Source organism: Ostrinia nubilalis, chromosome 22, assembly GCF_963855985.1.
Source record: "Ostrinia nubilalis chromosome 22, ilOstNubi1.1, whole genome shotgun sequence".
In the NCBI taxonomy this organism is placed as follows: domain Eukaryota; kingdom Metazoa; phylum Arthropoda; class Insecta; order Lepidoptera; family Crambidae; genus Ostrinia; species Ostrinia nubilalis.
Genome location: NC_087109.1, coordinates 10,959,942 through 10,986,023, shown reverse-complemented (window position 1 = coordinate 10,986,023; position 26,082 = coordinate 10,959,942). Strand labels below are relative to the sequence as shown.

Genomic DNA, 26,082 nt, shown 5'->3' with positions numbered 1-26,082 from the left:
TGACATGATAAATAATTAATACGGAATACAATTATATATGAGTGGTAATCGTTAAATTAATAATATTGTACTATCTAATTGAAAACTTATTGTAATTTATAAAAAGTCGTTTTAAGACGAAAATTTGCATGCTGTGTTATCATAGTTAAATAGGTGAAAGCAACATTTATCTCTTTGAAACACCTTTTTGTAAACCCTATTTATTGCAAATAAATAATTTGAATTTGAATTTGAATTTGAATTAGCTTGGAGTCATTGGACAAAATTCTACGTGCTCACAGACCAGACTATAGCAGTATGGGATTCCTAGAGGCCTCATGACGTCACGCGCGTGGTGCCATTCTCATGCGTACCCAGGGACTTTAATTCCTGTGAGAAACGCGAATGATAGGGGGAGCACGGGGCAGGGAAGTAGTAGGTAGGGAGGGGAGTAATAACTATCTCTTTCTTAGAGTGAGATACTTGAACGATAGCCAGGGAGAGGGGGTGACCTCATGACGTCACGCGCGTGGTGGCATTCTCATGCAGGTCGTGTCCAGGAATTTCCGGTTTCCTAGCAGTATGGGGAGTAGGGGGCAGGGGAAGGTAGCTGCGGCCGCCCGTCGCGTGTACGAGCGCGACAGTATAGGGATGGGTAGCTTGGGGTCATTGTACGAAATTCTATCTGCTCGGCGGCCGGACTATAGAGTGAGATACATGAATGATAGCCAGGGAGAGGGGGGAGACCTCATAACGTCACGCGCGGCCGTGACCATGCTCATACTAGCCGTGCCCAGCGACTTCCGATGAGATACGACTTCTAGTTTCCTGAAGCAGGGTGGAGGGGAGGCCTCTCCCTAGTGAGAAACATGAATGGTAGCCAGAGGAAGAAGGAGATTTCATGACGTCAGCGCGCGTGACGTTCTAGTGAGTGCAGGGAAGACAGTTGTTCCCCCACAGCCGTCAGCCAAGATCGTGGACCCGATCTGCACGTTCCTGTTCAGCATCCTGGTGCTGCTGACGTCAGCGAGGGTGGTCCGCGACGCGCTCGCCATGCTCATGCAGGCCGTGCCCAGGGACTTCCGGTGAGTGCAGGCTTCTAAAGCCCGGTCTGTGAGCACGTAGAATTTTGTCCAATGACCCCAAGCTACCCATCCTTATCGCTCGCGCGTAATTATATTGCTGTCGCGACTGTGCGACTGGCGCCCGCAGTGAGTGTGCGAGCGCGATAGCAACATAATTACGCGCGAGTGATAAGGATGAGTAGCTTGGGGTCATTGGACAAAATTCTACGTGCTCACAGACCAGACTATAGCAGTATGGGGTCCCTAGCAGCCCTAGAGTGCTATCAGGAAGAGGGGGGTAGGCCTCATGACGTCACGCGCGTGGTGCCATGCTCATGCGTGCCCAGCAGTCGTATTACAACCTTTTATAAATCCAGCTTGTTTCCAGGCAGTTCAGTTTACGGCCAAAAACTGCCTTGTTCTTTTTCGTATTATGACGTCCGTTAATCTCACTGGGATCATCCTGGATAAATTGTCTATGGCCGGTTTAGACTGGCATGGAGGTGACGTTCGGAAATCGACCTAACGAAATACCGGTTCCTTACCGATTCAATAATTTGTGTATTAAACATATTTTTTCGTACAAAACTGGTGTAAATAAATAATTATTATTGAATAGACATAGAATAAACATGAAATTAATTAATATCTATTAGATTCGTTAGCAAACGCTTAGAAAAATTATATTGACGGCTGCTATACAAAGCACTATACTTATTTCTGAACGATACGACACGTGTATTTTGCTGAGCCCGCAAAAAACAAATTTATAAACATGCTCGTAGTCATTAAACCAAAACTTTTAAGATTGAAATGGAATGTAATACTTAATGTATGATGCTGTAAGATTTGTGTGCTATTCTTGGGTTCGGAACCCTATGGTGTTTATGAAGAACCGAATGTGTGATTGTCCATAGTAACGTAAATACTTGTGTAAATACTGAGGCCCTTTGTAGGGTCTTGATACTTATACCTTTGTTTTTAATGCTTAACTTAGGTGGAATAGAAACAACAGTGTACTTGTTATTATGCCGGATGACGTGATGGGTTTGAGGAGAATGTTCGTGTTTACAAGTGACACGAATACTTATTATTGTGTGGTGTTACTTGATTGCTTTGCATCGACGACGTAATTAATTTGTGTTGCTAAGCAAACTTTTATGGAATTTTATTGAGAATGGCGTAAGTACTTATTTCTGTTTTTACTTGGGTTTTTGCCTATCTCTCAAGTGATAAATTCGAAGCCCTTGCGAGCTCAGCCACAACACAATAATATGCGGTCTCAATTTTTTGCACCAATCGTGAACTAATTGTTTACTTACTAAACCTTTACTACAAACGTTTTATTAAATGCATTTCATCAATAGGAAAGGGTCACAGAGGTCTCCAAGTTGCCTTCGAAGTTTAGCAACATTTTCAAGAATTTAGAAAATTACAAACTCGTCATACATGTTTATATTACCCTATTATTCGTTTTTGAGTCATGTTATAACGTAAAACTCTGTAAAATTAGTATAAAACAGAAAACTATATCAAAACAAGTCACAAAAAGTTGATCAAAGACGACGAAAACTGAATGGCTTAATTGAAACGAATTTTGACAACTAATCAAGGCTACAAACGTCAAATTGACCGTCGTAATACGAAAATTCCAGCCAACTTCCAGTCAGAAGTCAGTCAAGTGTCACGTGACCGCTGCCTGGCTGGCCATAAGGGATCATAATACGGAAACGCAAGGCAGTTTAGTTTAAGGCGTACACTGACTGGAATTAAGAGGTCGTAATAGGCCTGCAGGGACTTTAATTCCTGTGAGAAACGTGAATGATAGTTAGGGGGAGCACGGGGCAGGGAAGTAGTAGGTAGGGAGGGGGGTAATAACTGTCTCTTTCCTAGAGTGAGATACTTGAACGATAGCCAGGGAGAGGGGGTGACCTCATGACGTCACGCGCGTGGTGCTATGCTCATGCAGGCCGTGCCCAGGGACTTCCGATGAGATACGGCTTCTAGCATACTGCGTCGCACAGTGAGTGTGCGAGTGTGACAGCATAGGGATGGGTAGCTTGGGGTCATTGTACGAAATTCTATCTGCTCGGCGACCGGACTTTAGAGTGAGATACGTGCATTATAGCCAGGGGGGGGGGGAGACCTCTTAACGTCAAGCGCGTGGTGCGCGACGCGCTCGCCTTGTTCGTGCAGGCTTCAGAGACTTCCGGTGGGTACACGAACCATCGCGTTACCAAGCCAGGGGAGTATCTATGGTCATTTTTCAACGGGGGGCATGCCATGTCACTATAGTTCATGAGCTATGGACACTGCGCTTAGTATCATAGTCATTGCTCATAGACTTCCGGTGAGTGCACGAACCATGAGGGAAGGGGGGCAGAGAAGGACAGCTGCCTCCCGTCATTTACATACAAACAATTCTGCAAATTTTTAAAAGCTTTCGTTTTATTGTCGGTCTACTTTTGGTAATAACTCACACATGCAAAGTTCAGCTTACATTTCGTGAACTTTTTACCTACCTTGTTTCGTCAATTGTCAAAGCCAAAGTGTGCTGCCAAAATAATGTGACTTGGTATTTATTTCGTTACATAATTTACTTGTGTGTTGCAGCTACCGCGAGTGCGGCGCCGCCCTATCGGCGCTACCGGGCGTGCGACAGGTGCATTCTCTGCACGCGTGGGCGCTGTCCACACACCACGTCGTGCTCTCCGCGCACGTCGCCATCGGTAACTACCCTCACTATCTGGCAGCTTTCACCGTGTTAATTATTTTGTTTTTATGGAATTACCGACTAAAACGAACTAATACAAATGATGGACAATTAAATTATACCTACTTAGCCATTTACAGACATCGCGGAAATCAAGATGCAAATTAATAGATAAAAAGTTACAAGTTCTTCCTCATAGCAAAGACATGTTATTATGTCTCCTGGGTAGTCTTACTGTAATATAACCGGTTCAAAAATACAGTTTTTCATTTATAATCTCCTGTAGGGTTCGAAGTTAGGCTTAACTTAGACCTAAGGGGAACACTGGGCCTTAGGGCCCACGCTAAAACTTGCACGGGTACACGGATCGAGTGTCACGGCGCACCCTGTGCCGCGCCTGTGAAATACGTCATACTCATACGCCGTTCATAATATTTTTCTACATAGACACGCGTGCGAATTTTAGCGGAGACCCATAGGCGATTATCACACTGCGCCGCGCTCCGCCGCGGTCCGCGTGATTTCATAAAAAAAATCCCGCGCGCAGACGCGTTGTCAGTGTGTTGTGCCGCGCGTGTTTTCTATACAAACTGAGGTACTTGCATACAATGATTAAATCTGTCGTCCCGCGTACCACGGCGGAGCGCGGCGCAGTGTGATAACCGCCATAGTCTATACGCAGACGATTTTTTTAACTGGTCCATTTCTATCACCCGCAGACGAGCTAACAGACCCAGAACAAGTCCTGCAAGCGTGCCAGAACCTCGCCAAGAACGAATTCGGCGCGCGCGCCGCCACCTTCCAGGTCGAACGATACACACCAGCCATGCGAGCCTGCGCCGTCTGCCGTCACGCGCCCGCCTGACACCTGGCGCTCCTGCACGCCGACTGGTGAGCCAGCACGAGCGAGCCAGTCCTTCATGAGCGAGCCACTCAGGTGGAGCGATACATGCGAGCCTGCGCCGCCTGCCGCCACGCGCCCGCCTGACACCTGGCGCTCCTGCACGCCGACTGGTGAGCCAGCACGAGCGAGCCAGTCCTTCATGAGCGAGCCACTCAGGTGGAGCGGTACATGCGAGCCTGCGCCGTCTGCCGTCACGCGCCCGCCTGACACCTGGCGCTCCTGCACGCCGACTGGTGAGCCAGCACGAGCGAGCCAGTCCTTCATGAGCGAGCCACTCAGGTGGAGCGGTACACGCGAGCCTGCGCCGTCTGCCGTCACGCGCCCGCCTGACACCTGGCGCTCCTGCACGCCGACTGGTGAGCCAGCACGAGCGAGCCAGTCCTTCATGAGCGAGCCACTCAGGTGGAGCGCTACATGCGAGCCTGCGCCGCCTGCCGCCACGCGCCCGCCTGACACCTGGCGCTCCTGCACGCCGACTGGTGAGCCAGCACGAGCGAGCCAGTCCTTCATGAGCGAGCCACTCAGGTGGAGCGGTACACGCGAGCCTGCGCCGTCTGCCGTCACGCGCCCGCCTGACACCTGGCGCTCCTGCACGCCGACTGGTGAGCCAGCACGAGCGAGCCAGTCCTTCATGAGCGAGCCACTCAGGTGGAGCGCTACATGCGAGCCTGCGCCGCCTGCCGCCACGCGCCCGCCTGACACCTGGCGCTCCTGCACGCCGACTGGTGAGCCAGCACGAGCGAGCCAGTCCTCCATGAGCGAGCCACTCAGGTGGAGCGGTACACGCGAGCCTGCGCCGCCTGCCGCCACGCGCCCGCCTGACACCTGGCGCTCCTGCACGCCGACTGGTGAGCCAGCACGAGCGAGCCAGTCCTTCATGAGCGAGCCACTCAGGTGGAGCGGTACATGCGAGCCTGCGCCGCCTGCCGCCACGCGCCCGCCTGACACCTGGCGCTCCTGCACGCCGACTGGTGAGCCAGCACGAGCGAGCCAGTCCTTCATGAGCGAGCCACTCAGGTGGAGCGGTACATGCGAGCCTGCGCCGCCTGCCGCCACGCGCCCGCCTGACACCTGGCGCTCCTGCACGCCGACTGGTGAGCCAGCACGAGCGAGCCAGTCCTTCATGAGCGAGCCACTCAGGTGGAGCGCTACATGCGAGCCTGCGCCGCCTGCCGCCACGCGCCCACCTGACACCTGGCGCTCCTGCACGCCGACTGGTGAGCCAGCACGAGCGAGCCAGTCCTTCATGAGCGAGCCACTCACGTGCGAGCCTTCATGAGCGTCATCAATCCCTCACGAGCGAGCTCACTCATTTGTGAGCTAGGCATTCATGAGCGAGCCACGAGCTTACTAGTGGGCTAGTCCTTCATGAGCGAGCTACTGACTTACTCGCTTACTCACTGATGAGCTAGACCTTCTTGAGCGAGCTACTCACGAGCGAGCTCACACATCGAGTGTCACTCAATCATAGAGTATCACTCACACGTACAAAGAAAAGTACATCGTGCACTCTTGAAGTATGATTGATTAAAATCATTCACTCACTGATTGATTTTTCCTCACTAAATGTGCTTCACTCACTCATGAATGGAGTGATAGTTACATAAGACATTTAAACTCTATTATACTAAAATGTAATTCGTTTTCTCTTCGTTCACAGGCCACCGATGTAAACTCACCTGGAATCTACAGGGCGTCTCGAACAAGATCAGTGATTTCAGTGTTGACTATTTTGTGAAGTGCAGAGTGAGCAGGACAGATTTTGAGTCACAATAAGATATGTGTTTTTGTTATGTCCTTTAAGTATCCAACCAAAACGTAGAGTAAGTTATTGTTGTTTTTTTTTATATTTTATTCTAATTGTGACATCGTGCTTTGACCCACCGGGCTTGTTTGGTTAAAAGAAGAAAGTGTCGTAGGTATCACAAAAAAAGATGAGTTACAATGTTGATATTTGAAAAATAATTAAAAAACCAAAGAAATGCGACGGATTGCTAATGAAAATAATTTATTGTAATTACACAAAGTATGTGATGAGTTATTAAAAAAAAGTAATAGCTTTTCGTAATTAAAGAAGTAAGATATTTATTTAATTTGCTAGCATGTATATGGAATAAATAATTTAATACATCAAGTCACAAAAACAATAAAATAAATATCTGAAATTTCTTCACGATAAAATTTAATGAAATAAAGTATTGTGATAGTGCCAAGTAGGTTTGTGTAAAAATAAATATGTATTAACTTATTAATTAAAATGTATTGGACAAATAAAATGTTTCGGTTTAGACGTAAGCTAAATAATTAGGTAAACGTTATTATACTATAAAATGCATTTACTCAAAATAATTATAATATTATATTACAAAGAAAACTATAATATGTATTCGTGTGTAACAAAATTAAACAAAAAATAACTATAATTAGATTTAAAGTTGAAAATAATATTATAAAATGATGTTATTTATTTGAGACAGGGTTTTTGCCGTTGTTCGAGTCAATTTGACAATTTGTATGACGTATGTATGACCACACGATGTTAACACGACACGAGTAGTGCTTAAAATTGTAGATTAAGTCATTTTGTACGTTAAATAAAAATAGTTTACTTAAAATATCCGTCTGGCAGAACGATTAGTTCTCTGACCTCAGAACAGCGGTAGGAGGTTCGAATCCTGCGAAGGACAAATGTTTATAATAGCATTTTTTCCTGAGTCATTGCATTGATACAACTCGATCGAGCTAACTGCGTACCTCGTTGGAATGCGACTCTCCCTCGCACTCACCCGCACACCTCCCCGCGTTCGTCATGCACGTACCAGAGGGTCGATGTGACGTCACGGCTGCCTGGTGCGCAGTTAACTCGATCGGGTTGTAAGTATGTATTTAAGTAATTTATTCTCTAGTCACCTAACTGCTTATTTTGAGGCTAGGTGATTAGTACCACAAAATATAACAGAAGACAAACTCCATACTAAACGCGCTCGAGCCACGCACACATAGACACCGCTCCTAGCAAGACTGTCTTGGAAGAATGCGAGCGCGACGTGGCGCGACAGACGTTCGCCACACGTTCGCTGTGGTTCGCTTGAGTCACGCGCCGGTCAACCGCCTGTGATATTATTTTGTTTTGCGAAATTGACGAAAATGAGTAAACAGAATAAGTCGTATTATAATTGTTCGGTATTTGTTTGCTTAACTCATCATTAAATACCGAATTTTCATTTTTTAAATTACCAGTTGATTCGGGGAGGTAAGTTATTTATTTGAATTTCAATTGAAATTGAAAGCCAACTCAATTATTAGGAATATCGAATTGTTTTAGAGAGGTTTTATGAATTATTGGATAACTAGCTTTTGCCCGCGGCTTCACCCGCGTGAAATTCAGTTTGTCACAGATCGTCATAAATTATAGCCTATATGTTATTCTTAGTTATAAACAATAATACTGTAAAGTTACATCAAAATCCGTTCAGTAGTTTTTGCGTGAAAGAGCAACAAACATCTAGACATCCAAACTTTCGCATTTATAATATTAGTTGGATAATAGTGTCAACCACTCAACTAAATACTACTTCCTTCTCGTGTATTTGTTTGCAAACTATTACTATAATACCGTACTAAATATAATATAAATAAGTATACGTGGATATCTGTTATTGTCTTTCTTGCATAGTATTAAGAGTAACATTTTTCTATCATAACGAAATAAACGAAACACATGACAAGACAACCCTAGCGTCCCTAGCGCGACGGCCGAGCGTGCGAGCGAGAGAGGTATGCAAAGCGAGGTACATACATGAGTTTACCTTCTGTTATATTTTGTGTTAGTACGGTCCTTAAAAGAGTGTTTAGTAATTAATTTCATGTTTTTATAAACAAGAAGCTAATACATATTTCTATTTTACAATTCACATTACTGCAGCTGTATTAAATGCAAGAACGTATTAAATGTAAAGACATTGACAAAATATTTTAAAAAACTTGCACGCACTAGGTTAAACACACTGATATAGATATACGTTAAACACATGAAGTACCTAACTGTAAATTTTTAAATTTAATTTGAATAAAACTACAATAATGAACCTGAACAACGATTATTTTTATTACTTAGGTATTAAACGATACATTTTACCACTATAGTTGTATTTAATATGGATGCAGTAATGAGAATATGCTCTATTGTTTACAAAACTAATTTCTTCAATGGTTCCGTATATCAAATTTGATTTTTTTTCTTATATAACTTTATTTTAACCTTTTTATTTCCCAATTTGATATACTGCACTTATGAAAGAATGCATTGATCGCATAATAACACGAATACGGTGATATTATACATTGTTAGATAGTCCAAAATACATAGTTAGACCCCATTGTTGTCCCATGTAAATAAACATCATATAATTTGTTATAATATTGTTGTAGTGTAGGTAGTTTAAGGATATATGTTCAGGTTTTTGATTACTTGAATTCAATATTTGAACGAAATCAAACTAGCACATCAAGTTTAAGACTGTGTCATTTTGCAACAGAAATGTACCGCTTGTTGTTCTGTCGACAGTAAATTCATTTGTCATTTCATAATATGGGTCTTATAGGTTATAGGTTATAGAGCGCTAGCTCAACTCAGTCTTGCCTGAGGCATGGGAGCGGTGACATTGACATATGACGTGACAGAGCATACAAATCTGAAGCATATGACCTAACCTCGCTAACGTTTGACGTCTAAACCCCGGTCCGTGAGCACGTAGAATTTTGTCCAATGACCCCTAGCTACCCATCCTTATCGCTCGCGCGTAATTATATTGCTGTCGCAACTGTGCGACGCGCGCCCGCAGTGAGTGTGCAAGCGCGACAGCTACATAATTACGCGCGAGCGATAAGGATGGGTAGCTTGGGGTCATTGGACAAAATTCTACGTGCTCACGGACCAAACTATAAAAAAACCCTCCCGTCCCGCTCTCTTCAGGCACTGACAAAGTTAGTGCTAGATCTATAAATTTATAATGCGTGCTCTTTGGGTGGCTTTGGGTACCCAAAGATTTACAGTATTCAAAGATTATAGAACCATAGCTTTTTTAAGTAACATAGTTATTTAATTGAACGAGATTTTAGATAAGTTTTTTTAATGTTAATGAAATAAAACTTATTTAATTTAAATTTTATTTTTGACGTTGAATCATTATTGTAGTTGAATAGTTGAACTTATGCCAATTTAGCTTTGACTTTTTATCGCGAGAAGAGTAATATTTTATATTGTTGTTACATTTTATTTTCATGTGTTTAAATTATGTATTAAAATAAATGAAACTTTCTCTAAAATAGTCGAAATATGTAGGTACTTACTTTTTCTTTAGAATGATTAGAATATATTTCAAATACAATAGAAGAAATTGACCTGAAATAGTTGTTATTCTGGTGTAGGCTGAAATGGAGATATAATTTTGTACTTAATTTATTTTTATAACTCCTATGTATACCTATGTCCACATTAATCTTGCATAATTTAACTTTAAATGTATTTTCTCGCTCAAATAGTAGGTATTAAAATGAATGTGATAGACGATTAGTTAGTAGGTTTGATTCCAATGCATTCCAAGTTTTATATAAAGGGAAAAAATATACATCACACTGTTTTCAAGTTAGAGCTATAGATAAAGATGAGGCTAGGCTTGAAAGATGTATTATTTCAAAAAATAATAAGGTAATAGGGATGATGACTGGGTAATGAAATCGAAATTGTATTTAGTCCGTCAGACAGATAATTAGAAAATATTAGACTCATATTTTTTATTTTTTTCCATAATCGAATAATTACAGTATTATATTAAGTTGAAATGTCGCGTGACGTCACTTTTGAGTAAAAATTCTACTCAAGCGTGACGTATCGCACTATTTCAAGTCGATGTAGCACTGTTATTATTTAATTATGAAAGAAAATAAAAATATGAGTCTAATATTTTCTAATTGTCTGTCTGACGGACAAATAATTGAAATTTTGTATAAGGCGATATATTACAAAATTACTCTTTCTTAAATATTGACGTTATTTATAAATTCTGGGACGAAAATAAATTTGCTCTAACGGGCTGCTCAAGCTGATAAATTGATCAGCAATTTAATGGTCGATATTTAGTCATCATCAAACGTCAGCAGTTCAGTTAATTGATCTGTAAGTGGCACCATTCAGTATAATGTAGACATTAGAATAGAGTTCAATATTGCGTTATCTATGTAGAAAACTTAATTAGGAATGGTGAAGACGTTTTCATCACGCCTCGTATGGAGTTTTATAGTTAGTGGCGTGGACGAAATGCCTTGACACCAATTTTGGTTTGTTTTTGGAAGAAATACCTTTATTTTTTGCTTGTAATTAATATGTTATTTATTACTACCTACCAATAATCGATTGTGCATAAGCTGAATGGTATTTCTTAAAAAACAAACCTAAATATAATTTGCCAAATTGTAACCAAAAAGACGTATTTTTATAAATTACTTATTTATGTAAAAAAAAATATGCTGCATGTATGCTAAGTGCTGAATTTGCATATTATATTTTGATCTTTATGTTCTGCGGCAAAAAGCTTGAAATGCAATGTGTGAATTCTATATTTTGTGTACCTCATTGGCTATGCCTATAAATAAATGAATATTTGTTCGAGTTACTATATTAAACGAAACGATATTGGTAAATGACTCTGTCCTTTTCTCTTTAGTTACTTTAGAACGGGATGGTCTCAAATGTCGATTTATTTAGTATAGAAACTCGAACAACTATTTCGCGAAACGGCTTCAGTATATCAATCGTATTTGTCTGTCTCTCTTACTCATCCTGATAATGTCGCAATGAGCGAGTGAGATAGTGTTGGGCATTGAAACCGTTTTGCGCGGTAGACTAGCATTGACCGACCGCGGCGGGCCACGGGCGGTTGTTTGTATTCGTTTATATTTTTTGTTAAATAATGTTTTCCGTCCCAGTTTGTAAGTTTTTATTCTGTTGTTGTAACCATGTGCTATATGTAATAAAAATATGCGAATTTATAAAGGATTTCTATTTCAATGTTCCCAGGAAAAACTAAAAGTTCATTGACAGACTTAATACATTATTTAAATGAATTCAAAGTCTTACATACTTAATGGGTAAATACTAGTTAAAAGAAAAACAACACATTTAACTACTTATTATTATTTATTATTCATCTGAAGGCAAGTTACAATAACACGTACGTATATGTACACAACTCTTACCCTACGTAAGTATGGCTAACGTTGTACAGATATCACAACAGCGAAAATAATATCCTCTTAAAGCTGTCACGTGGACTATCACTGCTATACGAGCTATAGTCTGTTCCACCACACCTTAATTAACTTTATTTTAAAAGCTAGTGTAAGAAAGGTAGACTTGTCTTTGCAATGCATTTGAAACTTCTAAAATGACTTATTGGCCTATTTATGTGTCTCAGTAGCTACAAATTAGCGAGTCCTACATACACTATCAAAAAGCCTAAGTGAAATTTTAGCAAAATTTAATTTCATCAAAAATGATGGCTGCTTTTTGAATATATTAATCGCGTACGTACGTAAACTATAAGGATGAAAGAAAAGGCAATTTCACATGGTGGAACAGACATTTTTGTGTTACTAGTAGTCATGGAATCGAATTATTACACATTATTATTGCTTAATGAGATTCAATATTATTACTAATATGATAATATGACTAAGACATGTGACCAATATTAAGTATTTTAGCTGCTATCTTATTATTAGTTTGACAATTATTATTTTGTTTTCTATTGTGAGTATCAAGGTAAGCTGCATTTGTTCTTAAAAATAATTATTCTCTCAATACACAACAGATTTTTTCGGAACACATTTGGATAAAACTGAACAATTTTGTTAAACAAACATGAGTTGATTTATTTTATAATTGGTCAGCAGTTTTATCAATGCTGACCGCTGATCAGCTGTCAAATTAACAGTTTACTGATCGGGCAATATTTCGGCTACTTACGTTATTCTATATTATGCTACAACACTAGCGAGGCGTAAAAACATAACAGCCGACGTAAAGCCGGGTCTCCAGCGCGTGTTTTGCCCTACACAATCAACAAAAACATGTCAACATTCAACATTTTTATAGACAATGTTGTTGAATGTTGAGATGAGTTTGTTGATTGTGTAGGGCAAAATGCGCTGGAGACCCGGCTTAACACTCGATACAATAACATTGCTTACAATCACAACACCCTCATTAGGATAATAATTTGACGTATTTTGCTACACATTAAACATTAATTTTCACAAACAGCCAATCTCCAGCTAAAACACCAGTAACTTTTAAATAATAAAGCGAAAATTTTAACACGTGGATGCAACACGTAAAGTCTAGCGCTTAACTTAGCCTAGACGCAGACCATCAATTTTTCGTCGGCCAATAGTTTAGTCGGGCAGTTGATCAGTATGGGCATGTATGGGAGTGCGCACATTACGCCGATTTGATTTGGCCGATTCTTCATACTAATTAAAATCGGGCACAACTATCGGCCAACTAAAAATCGGTGGTCTGCGCCTAGTCTTAGTATCAGAGCGGGAGGGTTGTCAGCGAAACTTCAATATGCTCTGTGACGTCATATTATGCCAGGGGTGACACCCTCCCGTGCCACTTTCATACCTGAGGCACTGAATTTTCTTGTTTCCATAAATAAGAGAATTACGAACATCAAAAATTTTCACGAATTTAAGCCGAGCTGTACTTACAAAGAAATGAAATAAAAATTGTGCTTTTGCTTGCAAAGATATGGCTTTCATTATTACAATGATATTTCACCATCTTAGACAATATTTGGTGATAAGTTTACACATGACGTATTGTAGGTATTTTACAACGAAAGAAAATATTTATGTACACTTCGGTGATTATTTATCTTAATAATAAATAAATAATATACAATCTAAATGTAAATACATACGAATACGTCATATGTAGCCACCAGTGTTTATACATTCTTGCTACAATTTGTGCGTTAGTGATACTAAGCTATTATTTGCATTAACGCTAAAAATGTTTTACACACGACATTTTGGCGACTAATATTATTGTGACAATATTTTAGTGAATAAATAAATTCCATATACAATCCGATCGCACACCTCCCTCCCACCCCGTTCGTATCAGAGTCGATGTGACGTCACAGCTGCCAGGTGCGCATTTAACTCGACCGGGTTGTAGTATGTATTTCTATTGCATTCATTTAATTGATTAATGATCCACAGCTGATTTCTAATGAGATCAAGACAAAAATATATTAAGCCAAGTTCATTGGCTCATAAATTCAAACAAAGCTGTCCCAAAAAAAAATTAATAAGTTTTTCAGCGATGTAATTTATGCTGTTTTTATGGAAGACTGAATGAATGTGATAAATAAACATTAATGTAAATGATTTAACATTATTAATATAGCTGAGTAGACAATTTGAAACTAAAATCACAGATGATTTGTGACACGAAGGAATTATATTAAAATTGGCGGGATTAGTTAAATATAAAAACACTAAAAGCTTAAAATAATTCTAATTAAACAATAATACTGAGTTAATAATACAAGTAAAAATATTTTGATTCGGTCAACTACAAGTGTATAACCCAATAAAAAGAGTTTTTGTGTATTTAATGAGTAAAACGTGATATCTTCAAGCTTTCCATTCACAGCACAAAAAAAGAAAAATATTCATACATTTAATATCGCGCTTTTAAATCACATCAGCTTCACATTTTAATCTTATTATTTATTAATTTCAACCAATATATTATTTTACAATTAACACACCGACGTCTCATAACATACATGTAAGTATATTTGATATATTTAGGCAAGAATATAGGCAAAAATAAGTGCGAATTTCGTGACGAATTCGCGGTAAACTTTGCAACATTTGTTCGTACAAATGCCAATAAACAAAATCTTTTTTTTAAGAACATTAAAAAGTCATCACTAAAACTCGTAAAGAAAAAATACTAGATCTCTAAAACATTTATGTTATCACGAAAGTATTTTTTAAATTAATCTAAGAGAATTCGTGACGAAATTAGCACTATATCAATAACTACCTACGTATCACTCGAGCTGTATCGACAATTTATTTATTTTATTATCTTTAATTATTGCATTAAAATTGTGTTATTATTTCCTATTAACCTAACACCTAATTGGCTAAAGGCATGATATAAGTGTAAATTTAATTTAAAATCAGGCTAGCAGTATTATATTATTACGTCATTTCGAAATACATTTTTAATGCACTTTGTTGTTGTATGAATACAACATATTTTTTCGCAATCTAAATTGAATATTTTTGAATTTTAAAGCGAATTAAAAACTAGTTTTTATGGCTAAGTGGTGTTTTAATAAATAAAAAATATCAATAAATGCTGTCATTTGCCAATTTTTATCAAACTATCTTGATATGTCTATCAGATGACCCTAAATTTTATTGAAAACTTGCGTAAAGAAAAAAATACACTTCTTAATGCAAGCTGCTTATTGTTTTACTTATTTTTTTTAAACAAACAAAATTAATCATTTGAAAGATATATTTCAATAATTTAGTTTCATGCCAAAATTATATATTTGGCTTACTGATCATTTTATTACACTATTGAGTATCAATTCTCACGATATTTTGATTAATTTATACTATTAATAATTATTATTTAATATCATTAAGTTTAGAGAGATTAAGACTAGCGCTTGTCATGTACTTGTGATAAAATATTATTATTTGCGACTGTGGAAAAATATACTTTTATATGACACGTTTTATATCAGGTTTTGTATTTGTATGTTTGTTTTTATATTATTTATTAGCTGCTTATTTAGTAAATATTTATAAATATGAAACAAAATAAATTGGAATGTATATTGAAGGTACTAAATTGCGGAAATATCAATATTTCAGTTGTACCATTGTTGCACTGATTAAGCTATGGCTCGACATTGTATGCCCCTCCCCCTTTTCTTTATTAACTGGTTTCCACGTTATTCTGAACCTTATATCCTTTTCTGAAGGTCCAAAATCTTTATTTGCCTTTACGGATTAACCTCGCATCCCTTGCTGAATACAGACCTCCTTTCTCCATGCATGCTGGAGTTACGAATGTTCCCACATTCAATTTTGAGCTCTATGTCTTACGGCGTACGGTCGAATGTTACTCGCGCCGCACGGCCACGCCGGCCAGCCTCTCGCAAACGGCTTCGAGCTGGGCATCCAGCATAAGCGAAGCGATCTGGTCGTCTGTGAGCATTTCCACGCTGGAAGGAAGGGTTTAGTTTAGATTAGATTGAAAACAACGGATGAAAACAATTGCGTTTGAGAATAACGACCTATGGGATAAATTGACTTTGGGACTAACTGCAAGTGGGACAGTTTACAAACGCGTAACGTACACGTAACGTTTTTTAAGGGTAACAATAGATTAGCTAACGGGAGTAGTCCAAAATCTCTTTCCCACCATGGCAACTGCTGTATGGCCAGGATCTACATTATGGATTCCACCGAAACACAAAAAGTGAAGGTTAAGTGGTATTGAGGATACAATTTGTCATCAGTAATAATCAATCAGCCAATTAATTAATATGTATTTTTTAAGAATTTGGATGTTGTTCCTGTAGGAAAGTTGTTGTTGCAATAGAATCAGGATTTTGGGCTACCGATTTGAAGATGATACACTAATCGCGTTATCGTTGTCGTTCGTCGAAAAACTAACGTTTTTCTAAGTAACCCTGCTGCTAATATACCTCGCCAGGCTACTCTTAACAAAACCTTCTCAAATACTGACAGTATTTGAGAAGGTTTTGTTCGCAGAGCAGACTTCTTATATGGTCAAGCTGTAGATTCTGGCTACACAGGAGTTGTAGCGGTGGGAATAGTCACTAGTAGAGTATCTGTCATCAAACGCGGAGGATTCGGTCGCAGAGCAGACTTCTTATATGGCCAAGCTGTAGATCCTGGCTACACAGATGTTGCAGCAGTGGAACATGGGAATAGTCACGTACCTGGCCAGGCTGTCAGTGTCGGAGTATCTGTCACCTTGGCACTTAGCTCGCTCAGTGTAGACGTAGAGTGAGCTTCAAACAAGGAAGGCGTCATCACGCCTCCTGTCTTTTGTCTTCTGCTGTACGCAGGAGTACAGGACTGCTGCTGCATGGTCATCTGATGCCTATGGTTAATCATTAGACTGACCTGGCTAGGCTGTCGGTGTCAGAGTATCTGTCGTCAGAGGCGGAGAATTCGGTCGCAGAGCAGACTTCTTATATGGTCAAGCTGTAGATCCTGGCTACACAGGAGTTGCAGCAGGTAAAGTCACGTACCAAGCCAGGCTGTCAGTATCAGAGTATCTGTCATCAGAAGCGGAGGATTCGGTCTCGGAGCAGACTTCTCATCATTGGTCAAGCTGTAGATCCTGGCTACACAGATGTTGCAGCAGTGGAATATGGGAATAGTCACGTACCTGGCCAGGCTGTCGGTGTCAGAGTATCTGTCGTCAGAAGCGGAGGATTCGGTCTCGGAGCAGACTTCTCATCATTGGTCAAGCTGTAGATCTTGGCTACACAGATGTTGCAGCAGTGGAATATGGGAATAGTCAAGTACCTGGCCAGGCTGTCGGTGTCGGAGTAACTGTCATCAGAAGCGGAGGATTCGGTCTCGGAGCAGACTTCTCATCATTGGTCAAGCTGTAGATCCTGGCTACACAGGAGTTGCAGCAGGTAAAGTCACGTACCTGGCCAGGCTGTCAGTATCAGAGTATCTGTCATCAGAAGCGTAGGATTCGGTCTCGGAGCAGACTTCTCATCATTGGTCAAGCTGTAGATCCTGGCTAAAGCCTGGTCCGTGAGCACGTAGAATTTTGTACAATGACCCCAAGCTACCCATTCTTATCGCTCGCGTGTAATTATATTGCTGTCGCGACTGTGCGACGGGCGCCCCCAGTGAGTGTGCGAGCGCGACAGCAACATAATTACACGCGAGCGATAAGGATGGGTAGCTTGGGGTCATTGGACAAAATTCTACGTGCTCACGGACCAGGCTTTACACAGATGTTGCAGCAGTGGAACATGGGAATAGTCACGTACCTGGCCAGGCTGTCGGTGTCAGAATACCGATCGTCAGACGCAGAGGATTCGGGCGCAGGGCTGGCAAGCGCGCGCGGGGACGCCGCCCGCCGCGGCGTGCGCGGGGCCGACGCCGAGCCGCGCCGCTCGCCGAATAGGGACAGCCCTGCAACGACCAGAATCCTACGTTAATTTGTAATTAAATAACTTTTTAGGGACTAGCTTTTGCCCGCGGCATCACCCGCGTGAAATTTAGTTTGTCACAGATCGCCATAAATTATAGCCTATATGTTATTCTGGGTCTTATACAACAATACTGTAAAGTTTCATCAAAATCCGTTCAGTAGTTTTTGCGTGAAAGAGTAACAAAAATGTTGACATCCAGACATCCATACAAACTTTCGCATTTATAATATTAGTAGGATGTTATGGATATGTAGTTTCGGTTATGGATACGGTTACGGATATTAGGAATAATATTATACCGGTTTCGGTTACGGTTACGGATATTTTTTACATAACATGTCTGGAACTTATAAAAATATCAATCTAATTCATTTGCTAAAAAAAGATCACAATATTATTCTAATACTCCTTGTCCTCAAGGTTAGTAAAGAGTTGCCCTGAAGTTCTGATTCTCTCGATGTCTTCAAAAACAAATGACGATCAATTGACCTTTGAATATCAGTGCCAATCGCCTCAACGTCCTTTTATCAGGATCCATCGAAGTCAACTTGGAGTTCTCATAGAGGAGAATCTACACTAGGATTGGTGGCAGAAAAATAATGGCGTTGATCAGCTCCCCCTAGCTAGACCTTCTCCCCAAGTTTTGATTTACTTGTCTGTAGTCTTGTTTTGCATCTTTATCCAACGAAGCTATCTTATAACCCTGTTTTTCTAGAATAATCCTCTTTGTACACCTTCATCTAGTGAAGAGATCCTGACCTCCTGAGGCTTTACTTAGAAGTCCTCTTTTTATCAGGATCTAAAGAAGCTTCTCTCCGATTTCTCCCCTGAGATTCTCAGCTTCTCTTCTAGATTCCCTGGGACCTGTAGTAAAGACACAAATCATAATAACCAGCTGCTGACATTGGAACATCTCCTTGATCTTCTCGCCGGGGCAACGCCGCCGACACTTTAGATTCCGGCGGGCTGGACGGCGGATAGCGCGGCCGGAACGAACAACTTAGAGGGATGCCACAGGGGTCTTTACAGAGCGCTGCGTCGTTGCAGTGTAATAATCTCAACGCATTGAGTGTCACATGAGCGGTCTGATGTCACAACGCAACGCAGCTTACTCCAACTTCGTAACGTTGATGAATGGCATGTCAGTCTATGAACTAGCAGCTGTCGCCTTCGATATTCTATAAAATACTGCGCTGCATGTCATGTGCCACTCTAGCTAGAAGAATACCTCTCTTCCTAACTTCTCTGAGAACGCTATCTTGGAGCGAGTGGTAAAAACTATTGTTCAGCTTGGAACCTCTTTTTGACCTTCCCAGTATCATTTATTCAGGCTCTAATCTTCTTGATGTCCTCAACGCAGTTGATCTACAGCTCTGAAAGATGAAGCTACTAAGAAACCTTCTGACTTTGGAACATCCCTTTGACTTTCTCCCAAGTATCATGCGACCTAGTCCTGATTTCTCTCTCTCTCTTTCTCTCTTTGAGCTCTCCTTTGTGCTTTACTGACTGGACGAAACTCTCTGGGAACACTAAATTGAAACCTGTGGAAAAAACAAAAGACAGCTACCATCTCCTGACCTTGGAACAGATCCTTGACCTTCTCGCCGGTGTCGTGCAGCAGCGCGTCGAGGCTCGGGCGGCGGCCGCGCTCCAGCTCCGCCAGCGCCGCGCCGCGCCCGCGGATGATGCGCCGGGGAGACGCCGCCGACACTTTGGATGCCCAGTGAGGAGCACGGACGGAACGAACAACTTAGAGGGATGCCACAGGGGTCTTTACAGCGGCAGGGAACTTGCCCAGAGAGGAGTGCGGACGGAAGAAATGATTCTCGAGGCTAGTAAACGAGTTGCCCTGAAGCTCTGATTCTCTCGATGTCTTCAGAAACAAATGACGATAAGTTGACCTTGGAATATCAGTGCCATTCAGCTCAGTGTTCTAGTGAGGTTGTCCTCAAAAGTTTCTTGAAGCCTCCATTTTATCAGGTTCTGACAAGGGCGTCCTAAAGTTTCCATAGAGGAAAAGCCACACTGGGATCGGTGGTAAAAAAAAACGAATAGCGTGGATCAGCTCCTTGATTTTCTTCTCAGTATCAAGCTCAAATTTTCTTATTTTCTTTTTTATCTTCATCAAGCAGAACTATCTTCTCTATTTTTCTAAAAGTCCTTTTTCTATCTTCATCTTGTGAATGAAGAGGTCCCGACTTCCTGAGCCTCTGTTTAGGATTTGATGTCCTCTTTTTATCAGGATCTAAAAAAGTATCTCTCTCAATTCTCTCATCTCTCTGCTGTTTCTCAGCTTCTTTTCTCGAACGCTAACTTGGGACCTGTGGTAAAGAATCTATATTGATCTCCTGACCTTGGAACAGATCCTTGACCTTCTCGCCAGTGTCGTGCAGCAGAGCGAAATAGCCTAGAAACTGAGATATTCTTGGTTTTTTATCATCTTGCCTCGGAGAATCTACACTGGGACATAAGGTATATAACTATCATCTGCTGAACTTGGAACATCTCCTTGGCTTTCTTTCTGGAGTCGTGCAACAGAGCGATTGAGTCTTCAAATTGTGATGTTCTTGAAGTCTTTTTTTATCAGAATCAAAATCGTTCTGGTCTCATCTTGCCTCTGCTTTGTGAATCTGTACTGGGACCTGTGGACTGTCTAACTAACAATGATGATCAGCTGCTGACCTTGGAACAGATCCTTGACCTTCTCGCCGGTGTCGTGCAGCAGCGCGTCGAGGCTCGGGCGGCGGCCGCGCTCCAGCTCCGCCAGCGCCGCGCCGCGCCCGCGGATGATGCGCCGGGGAGACGCCGCCGACACTTTGGATGCCCAGTGAGGAGCACGGACGGAACGAACAACTTAGAGGGATGCCACAGGGGTCTTTACAGCGGCAGGGAACTTGCCCAGAGAGGAGAGCGGACGGAATTAGCACTTCCAGATCACATGTGATCTAAAGGAGCTGTTCACAAGCTCTTACATTTTTGAAGTCTTCTTCTTTGTCAGAATCAACGAAATCATATGAGAAGTCACGGATGATGCGCAGGGGAGACGCCGCCGACACTTTTGACTTAGTGACGGGGACTTGCCCAGTGAAGACCACGGATAGAACGAGCTTTTCTCGAGGCTCATTTGTGATCTGATGCAATTTTCCTCGAGCTAAAGTCTTCTCAGGATCAACAGTCAGATCGAGAAGTCACTATAAGCAACATGAAGAGCTCTGATGTTCTTGAGGTCCTCTTTTTATGTCAGGATTTCTCTCTTTGATCTCTCTTCCTAGCTTCTCTGAGAACGCTACCCTGGAGCGTGTGGTAAAAAAAATCTTATTGATCATCTGACCTTTGGACACCTTTCTGACCTTCCCAGTATCGTTTGACCTTTCCAGTATCATTTATTCAAGCTGTAATATTCTTGAAGTCTTCAATGCAGCTCTGAAAGATGAAGCTACTAAGAAACCTCCTGACTTTAGAGCATCTCTTTGACTTTCTCCCAAGTATCATGCGACCTACTCCTGATTTCTCTGTCTCTCTTTCTCTCTTTGAGCTCTCCTTTGTGCTTTACTGACTGGACGAAACTCTCTGGGAACACTAAATTGAAACCTGTGGAAAAAACTAAAGACAGCTACCATCTGCTGACCTTGGAACATCTCCTTGACCTTCTCGCCGGTGTCGTGCAGCAGCGCGTCGAGGCTCGGGCGGCGGCCGCGCTCCAGCTCCGCCAGCGCCGCGCCGCGCCCGCGGATGATGCGCCGGGGAGACGCCGCCGACACTTTGGATTCCGGCGGGCTGGGCGGTAAGGAGCGCGAGCGGAACGAACAACTTACAGGGATGCCACAGGGGTCTTTACGGAGCACCGCGTCGTTGCAGTGTAATAATCTCAACGCATTGAGTGTCACATGAGCGGTCTGATGTCACAACGCAACGCAGCTTACTCCAACGTCGTAACGTTGATGAATGGCACATCAGTCTTTGTTGAACTAGCAGCTGTCGCCTTCGATATTCTATAAAATACTGCGCTGCATGTCATGTGCCACTGTAGCTAGAAGAATACCTCTCTTCCTAACTTCTCTGAGAACGCTATCTTGAAGCGAGTGGTAAAAACTATTGTTCAGCTTGGAACCTCTTTTTGACCTTCCCAGTATCATTTATTCAGGCTCTAATCTTCTTGATGTCCTCAACGCAGTTGATCTACAGCTCTGAAAGATGAAGCTACTAAGAAACCTTCTGAGTTTGGAACATCTCCTTGACTTTCTCCCCTAAGTTTCTCCTTGGTGTCATGCAGCAGAGTGACCTAGTCCTGAAATTGATGTTCTTAAAGTCTTTTCTTTGAGGATCTCTCTCTCTCTCTCTCTCTTTGATCTCTCCTGTGAGAACACTACACTGAAACCTGTGGGAAAAAAACAAAAGATGGCTCCCATCTCCTGACCTTGGAACATCTCCTTGACCTTCTCCCCAGGGTCGTGCAGTTGAGCGACCTTGTCTTGATCTCTTTCTTTGATCTTTCTTATGAGCTTCTGCTCTGAGAACAGTACACTGCGACCTGTGAAGACACACATCATATAACCATCTGCTGACCTTGGAACATCACCTTGACCTTCTCGCCGGTGTCGTGCAGCAGCGCGTCGAGGCTCGGGCGGCGGCCGCGCTCCAGCTCCGCCAGCGCCGCGCCGCGCCCGCGGATGATGCGCCGGGGAGACGCCGCCGACACTTTGGATTCCGGCGGGCTGGGCGGTAGGGACTTGCCCAGTGAAGAGTACGGACGGAATTAACACTTCTTGAGGCTCATTTGTGATCTTATGCAATATTCTTCGAGCTGTAACTTTCCTACAGTCTTTTCAGGATCAACGCAGTCAGATGGAGATAGAGAAGTCACTAAAAGGAACACGATGAGCTCTGATGTTCTTGAGGTCCTCTTTTTAAATCAGGATTTCTCTCTTTGATCTCTCTTCCTAGCTTCTCTGAGAACGCTATCTTGGGGAGTAAAAAGTATCTTATTGAACAGCTCCTGACCTTGGAACATCTTTTTGAGCTTCCCAATATCATTTATTCAGGCTCTAATCTTCTTGAAGTCCTCAATGCAGCTCTGAAAGATGAAGCTGAAACCTCCTGTGTCCTGACCTAGGAACATCTCCTTGATTTTCTCCCTGGTGTCATGCAGCAGAGTGACCTAGTCCTGTCTCTCTCCCTCTTTCCCTCTCTTTTCTGAGCTTCTGCTCTGAGAACACTACAATGAAACCTGTGGAAAAAAACAAAAGACAGCTACCATCTCCTGACCTTGGAACATCTCCTTGACCTTCTCGCCGGTGTCGTGCAGCAGCGCGTCGAGGCTCGGGCGGCGGCCGCGCTCCAGCTCCGCCAGCGCCGCGCCGCGCCCGCGGATGATGCGCCGGGGAGACGCCACCGACACTTTGGATTCCGGCGGGCTGGGCGGTAAGGAGCGCGAGCGGAACGAACAACTTAGAGGGATGCCACAGGGGTCTTTACGGAGCACCGCGTCGTTGAAGTGTAATAATCTCAACGCATTGAGTGCCACATGAGCGATGTGATGTCCCAACGCAACGCAGCTTACTCCAACTTCGTAACGTTGATGAATGGCATGTCAGTCTATGAACTAGCAGCTGTCGCCTTCGATATTCTATAAAGTACTGCGCTACATGTCATGTGCCACTATAGCTAGAGGAATACCTCTCTTCCTAACTTCTCTGAGAACGCTATCTTGGAGCGAGTGGTAAAAAGTGTTGTTCAGCTTGGGACCTCTTTTTGACCTTCCCAGTATCATTTATTCAGGCTCTAATCTTCTTGATGTCCTCAACGCAGTTGATCTACAGCTCTGAAAGATGAAGCTACTAAGAAACCTCGTCACCAAGGAACATCTCCTTGACTTTCTCCCTGGTGTCATGCAGCAGAGTGACCTAGTCCTGAAATTGATGTTCTTAAAGTCTTTTTTATGAAGATCTCTCTCTTTTTTAACCGACTTCAAAAAAGGAGGACTTTTGGAGTCGGTCAGGCAAACTTCACACGTTCCATAATCTTGGCACCGACTCCAAAAGTATCAATCATGGTATACATAAATATTAATTCGTCCTAATAAATAAGTAATTAGTGATTATTTTTCTACTTTTTAGTGTATGTTTTTTGGAGTCGGTTTAATTTTTATTTATAATTTCTTTGATCTCTCCTATGAGAACACTACACTGAAACCTGTGAAAAAAAAAACTAAAGATAGCTACCACCTGACTTTGGAACATCTCCTTGACCTTCTCGCCAGTGTCGTGCAGCAGAGCGAAATAGCCTAGAAACTGAGATTCTTGGTTTTTTATCATCTTGCCTCGGAGAATCTACACTGGGACATAAGGTATATAACTATCAGCTCCTGACCTTGGAACATCTCCTTGACCTTCTCCCCAGTGTCGTGCAGCAGAGCGAACTAGCCTAGAAACTGAGATTCTTGGTTTTTTATCATCTTGCCTCGGAGAATCTACTGTAGCGTTGCAGTTTTGGCTGTTTTTCACAAATTGATTTTCTTTCTCGATATTCTGATTTTGGATACCACTAGCGACATCTATTGGCGTGATTCAGAACTAATTTGCAATAGATGGCGCTTTTTGCTCAGTTAGGTAATTGAAATATATTTTGATGAAACATTTCCCAGGGTTTTTATTTTGATTATTCTATTTTTTAATAGAATATTTTCAGTGTTCAGGAGATTGTTTTCATCATGGTTTTTATTAGTATTTGCTTTTTTTAATGGGCGGCGAAACGGAACGTCTCGCGACATCTCTATGAATCGCGGCTGTCAGTTGAGCTGTCAAATCACTTTGGAATTTTGGTCGATCTTGCGCAACCGCAATTTTGTTATTTTCGGGGATGTGATCCCCTATGTTTCAAATCGTGTGATGCAGAATGCATCCACGATAATTTATTAATATGATTTAAAAATATTCACACATGAGGTAAGTTCCCGTCGGAGAATTTATTTATTTTTCGTGATTGATAATTTTCGTATTCCAGTACGTGGTATTATTTCATGTGATCGTTTCTTTCAGAAATTTCCTAAACGTTATGTTGGACGAGGGCTGGGATGCTGAAAACTGCGAGTGAAGTTTAAATTAGCGAGCAGTTTTCGTGAGTATTTGTTTCCCATTGCGGTTTTTTTCATAACCTAATGCCACGTTCCACTTGTGATCCTGACACTCGTATTTTTCGTTTCAGATGCGGGATTTTACAATATTTTGTAGTTTAAACGATTTTATAGTTCAGATTTCAAATTTCATAATTTTACAAATTTTATAGGTAGTTCAAATATTTCAAATTTCATATTTTATATTTCAAATTTCATTATTTTATAATTTAAACATAATGTTTTGATGATATTTCATATATCTTAATTTCTCTTCATTTCGTATGAATTATTTCTCCTTTCTGAACTGCTGATCTCTTCGCATTTCCTCCTTGTCATCAAACCTCTGTCTCTGCAAGAGTTTGAATGCTTACCTGTCGAAGAGATGCAAGAGCTTCATCTGGCACTGCGCGCTTGAGGCCGTGGAGGACGCTGCTTGTAACCTAAAAGTGTGCGAGACCCGTTGGACCCCGGAAGAAGAGAGGAACGTTCAGGGTAACGGCTTATAACCGCATGGCTTCCAAGGTACCCACTTTTCCATCCTTCAAGTAGGAGTCTTTCCGACCTGACATCGCGCAGTTATCATAAAACTAGTAGAGTCTTTTAATATTTAGGCTGAGTTTTAAGAAATTTGTAGTGGCAATAATATTCACCAAACCGAACCTAATTAACGACCCTGAATCCCTTGAGATTGGCACTAACTATTACAGTAGTTATAATATCGTAATTGTTAATTGTACCTGAGCTTACGAGATAAAATAAATTGTGTCAATTGAGAGGGAGCTGTTTTATTTACATTTTTTTTAATTTCATACAAGGAACGGTAACTCTTATAAATTTCTGCAAGCCGGACAACCTATTTTTCACGTGCAGACAATTCACCATCTTCTCCGTCTGCACCGGTGGCGGTTCAATTCCAGTCACCAAGCCGCCAGGAAAAAAATCCTTTCTTGCACTACACTGGGACATAAGGTATATAACTATCAGCTCCTGACCTTGGA

At 41.7% G+C, this 26,082-nt stretch overlaps 1 protein-coding gene across 1 annotated transcript; it reads left to right on the top strand.

Moving 5' to 3' along the window:
- The first annotated feature begins 852 nt into the window (after window positions 1-852).
- On the top strand, window positions 853-4,811 carry LOC135083079 (probable proton-coupled zinc antiporter SLC30A3). Its single transcript, XM_063977844.1, has 3 exons — window positions 853-1,064; window positions 3,657-3,772; window positions 4,476-4,811. The coding sequence occupies exons 1-3, from the start codon at window positions 853-855 to the stop codon at window positions 4,619-4,621; spliced, it is 474 nt and encodes a 157-aa protein (XP_063833914.1). The 3' UTR covers window positions 4,622-4,811.
- Window positions 4,812-26,082: the final 21,271 nt, after the last annotated feature.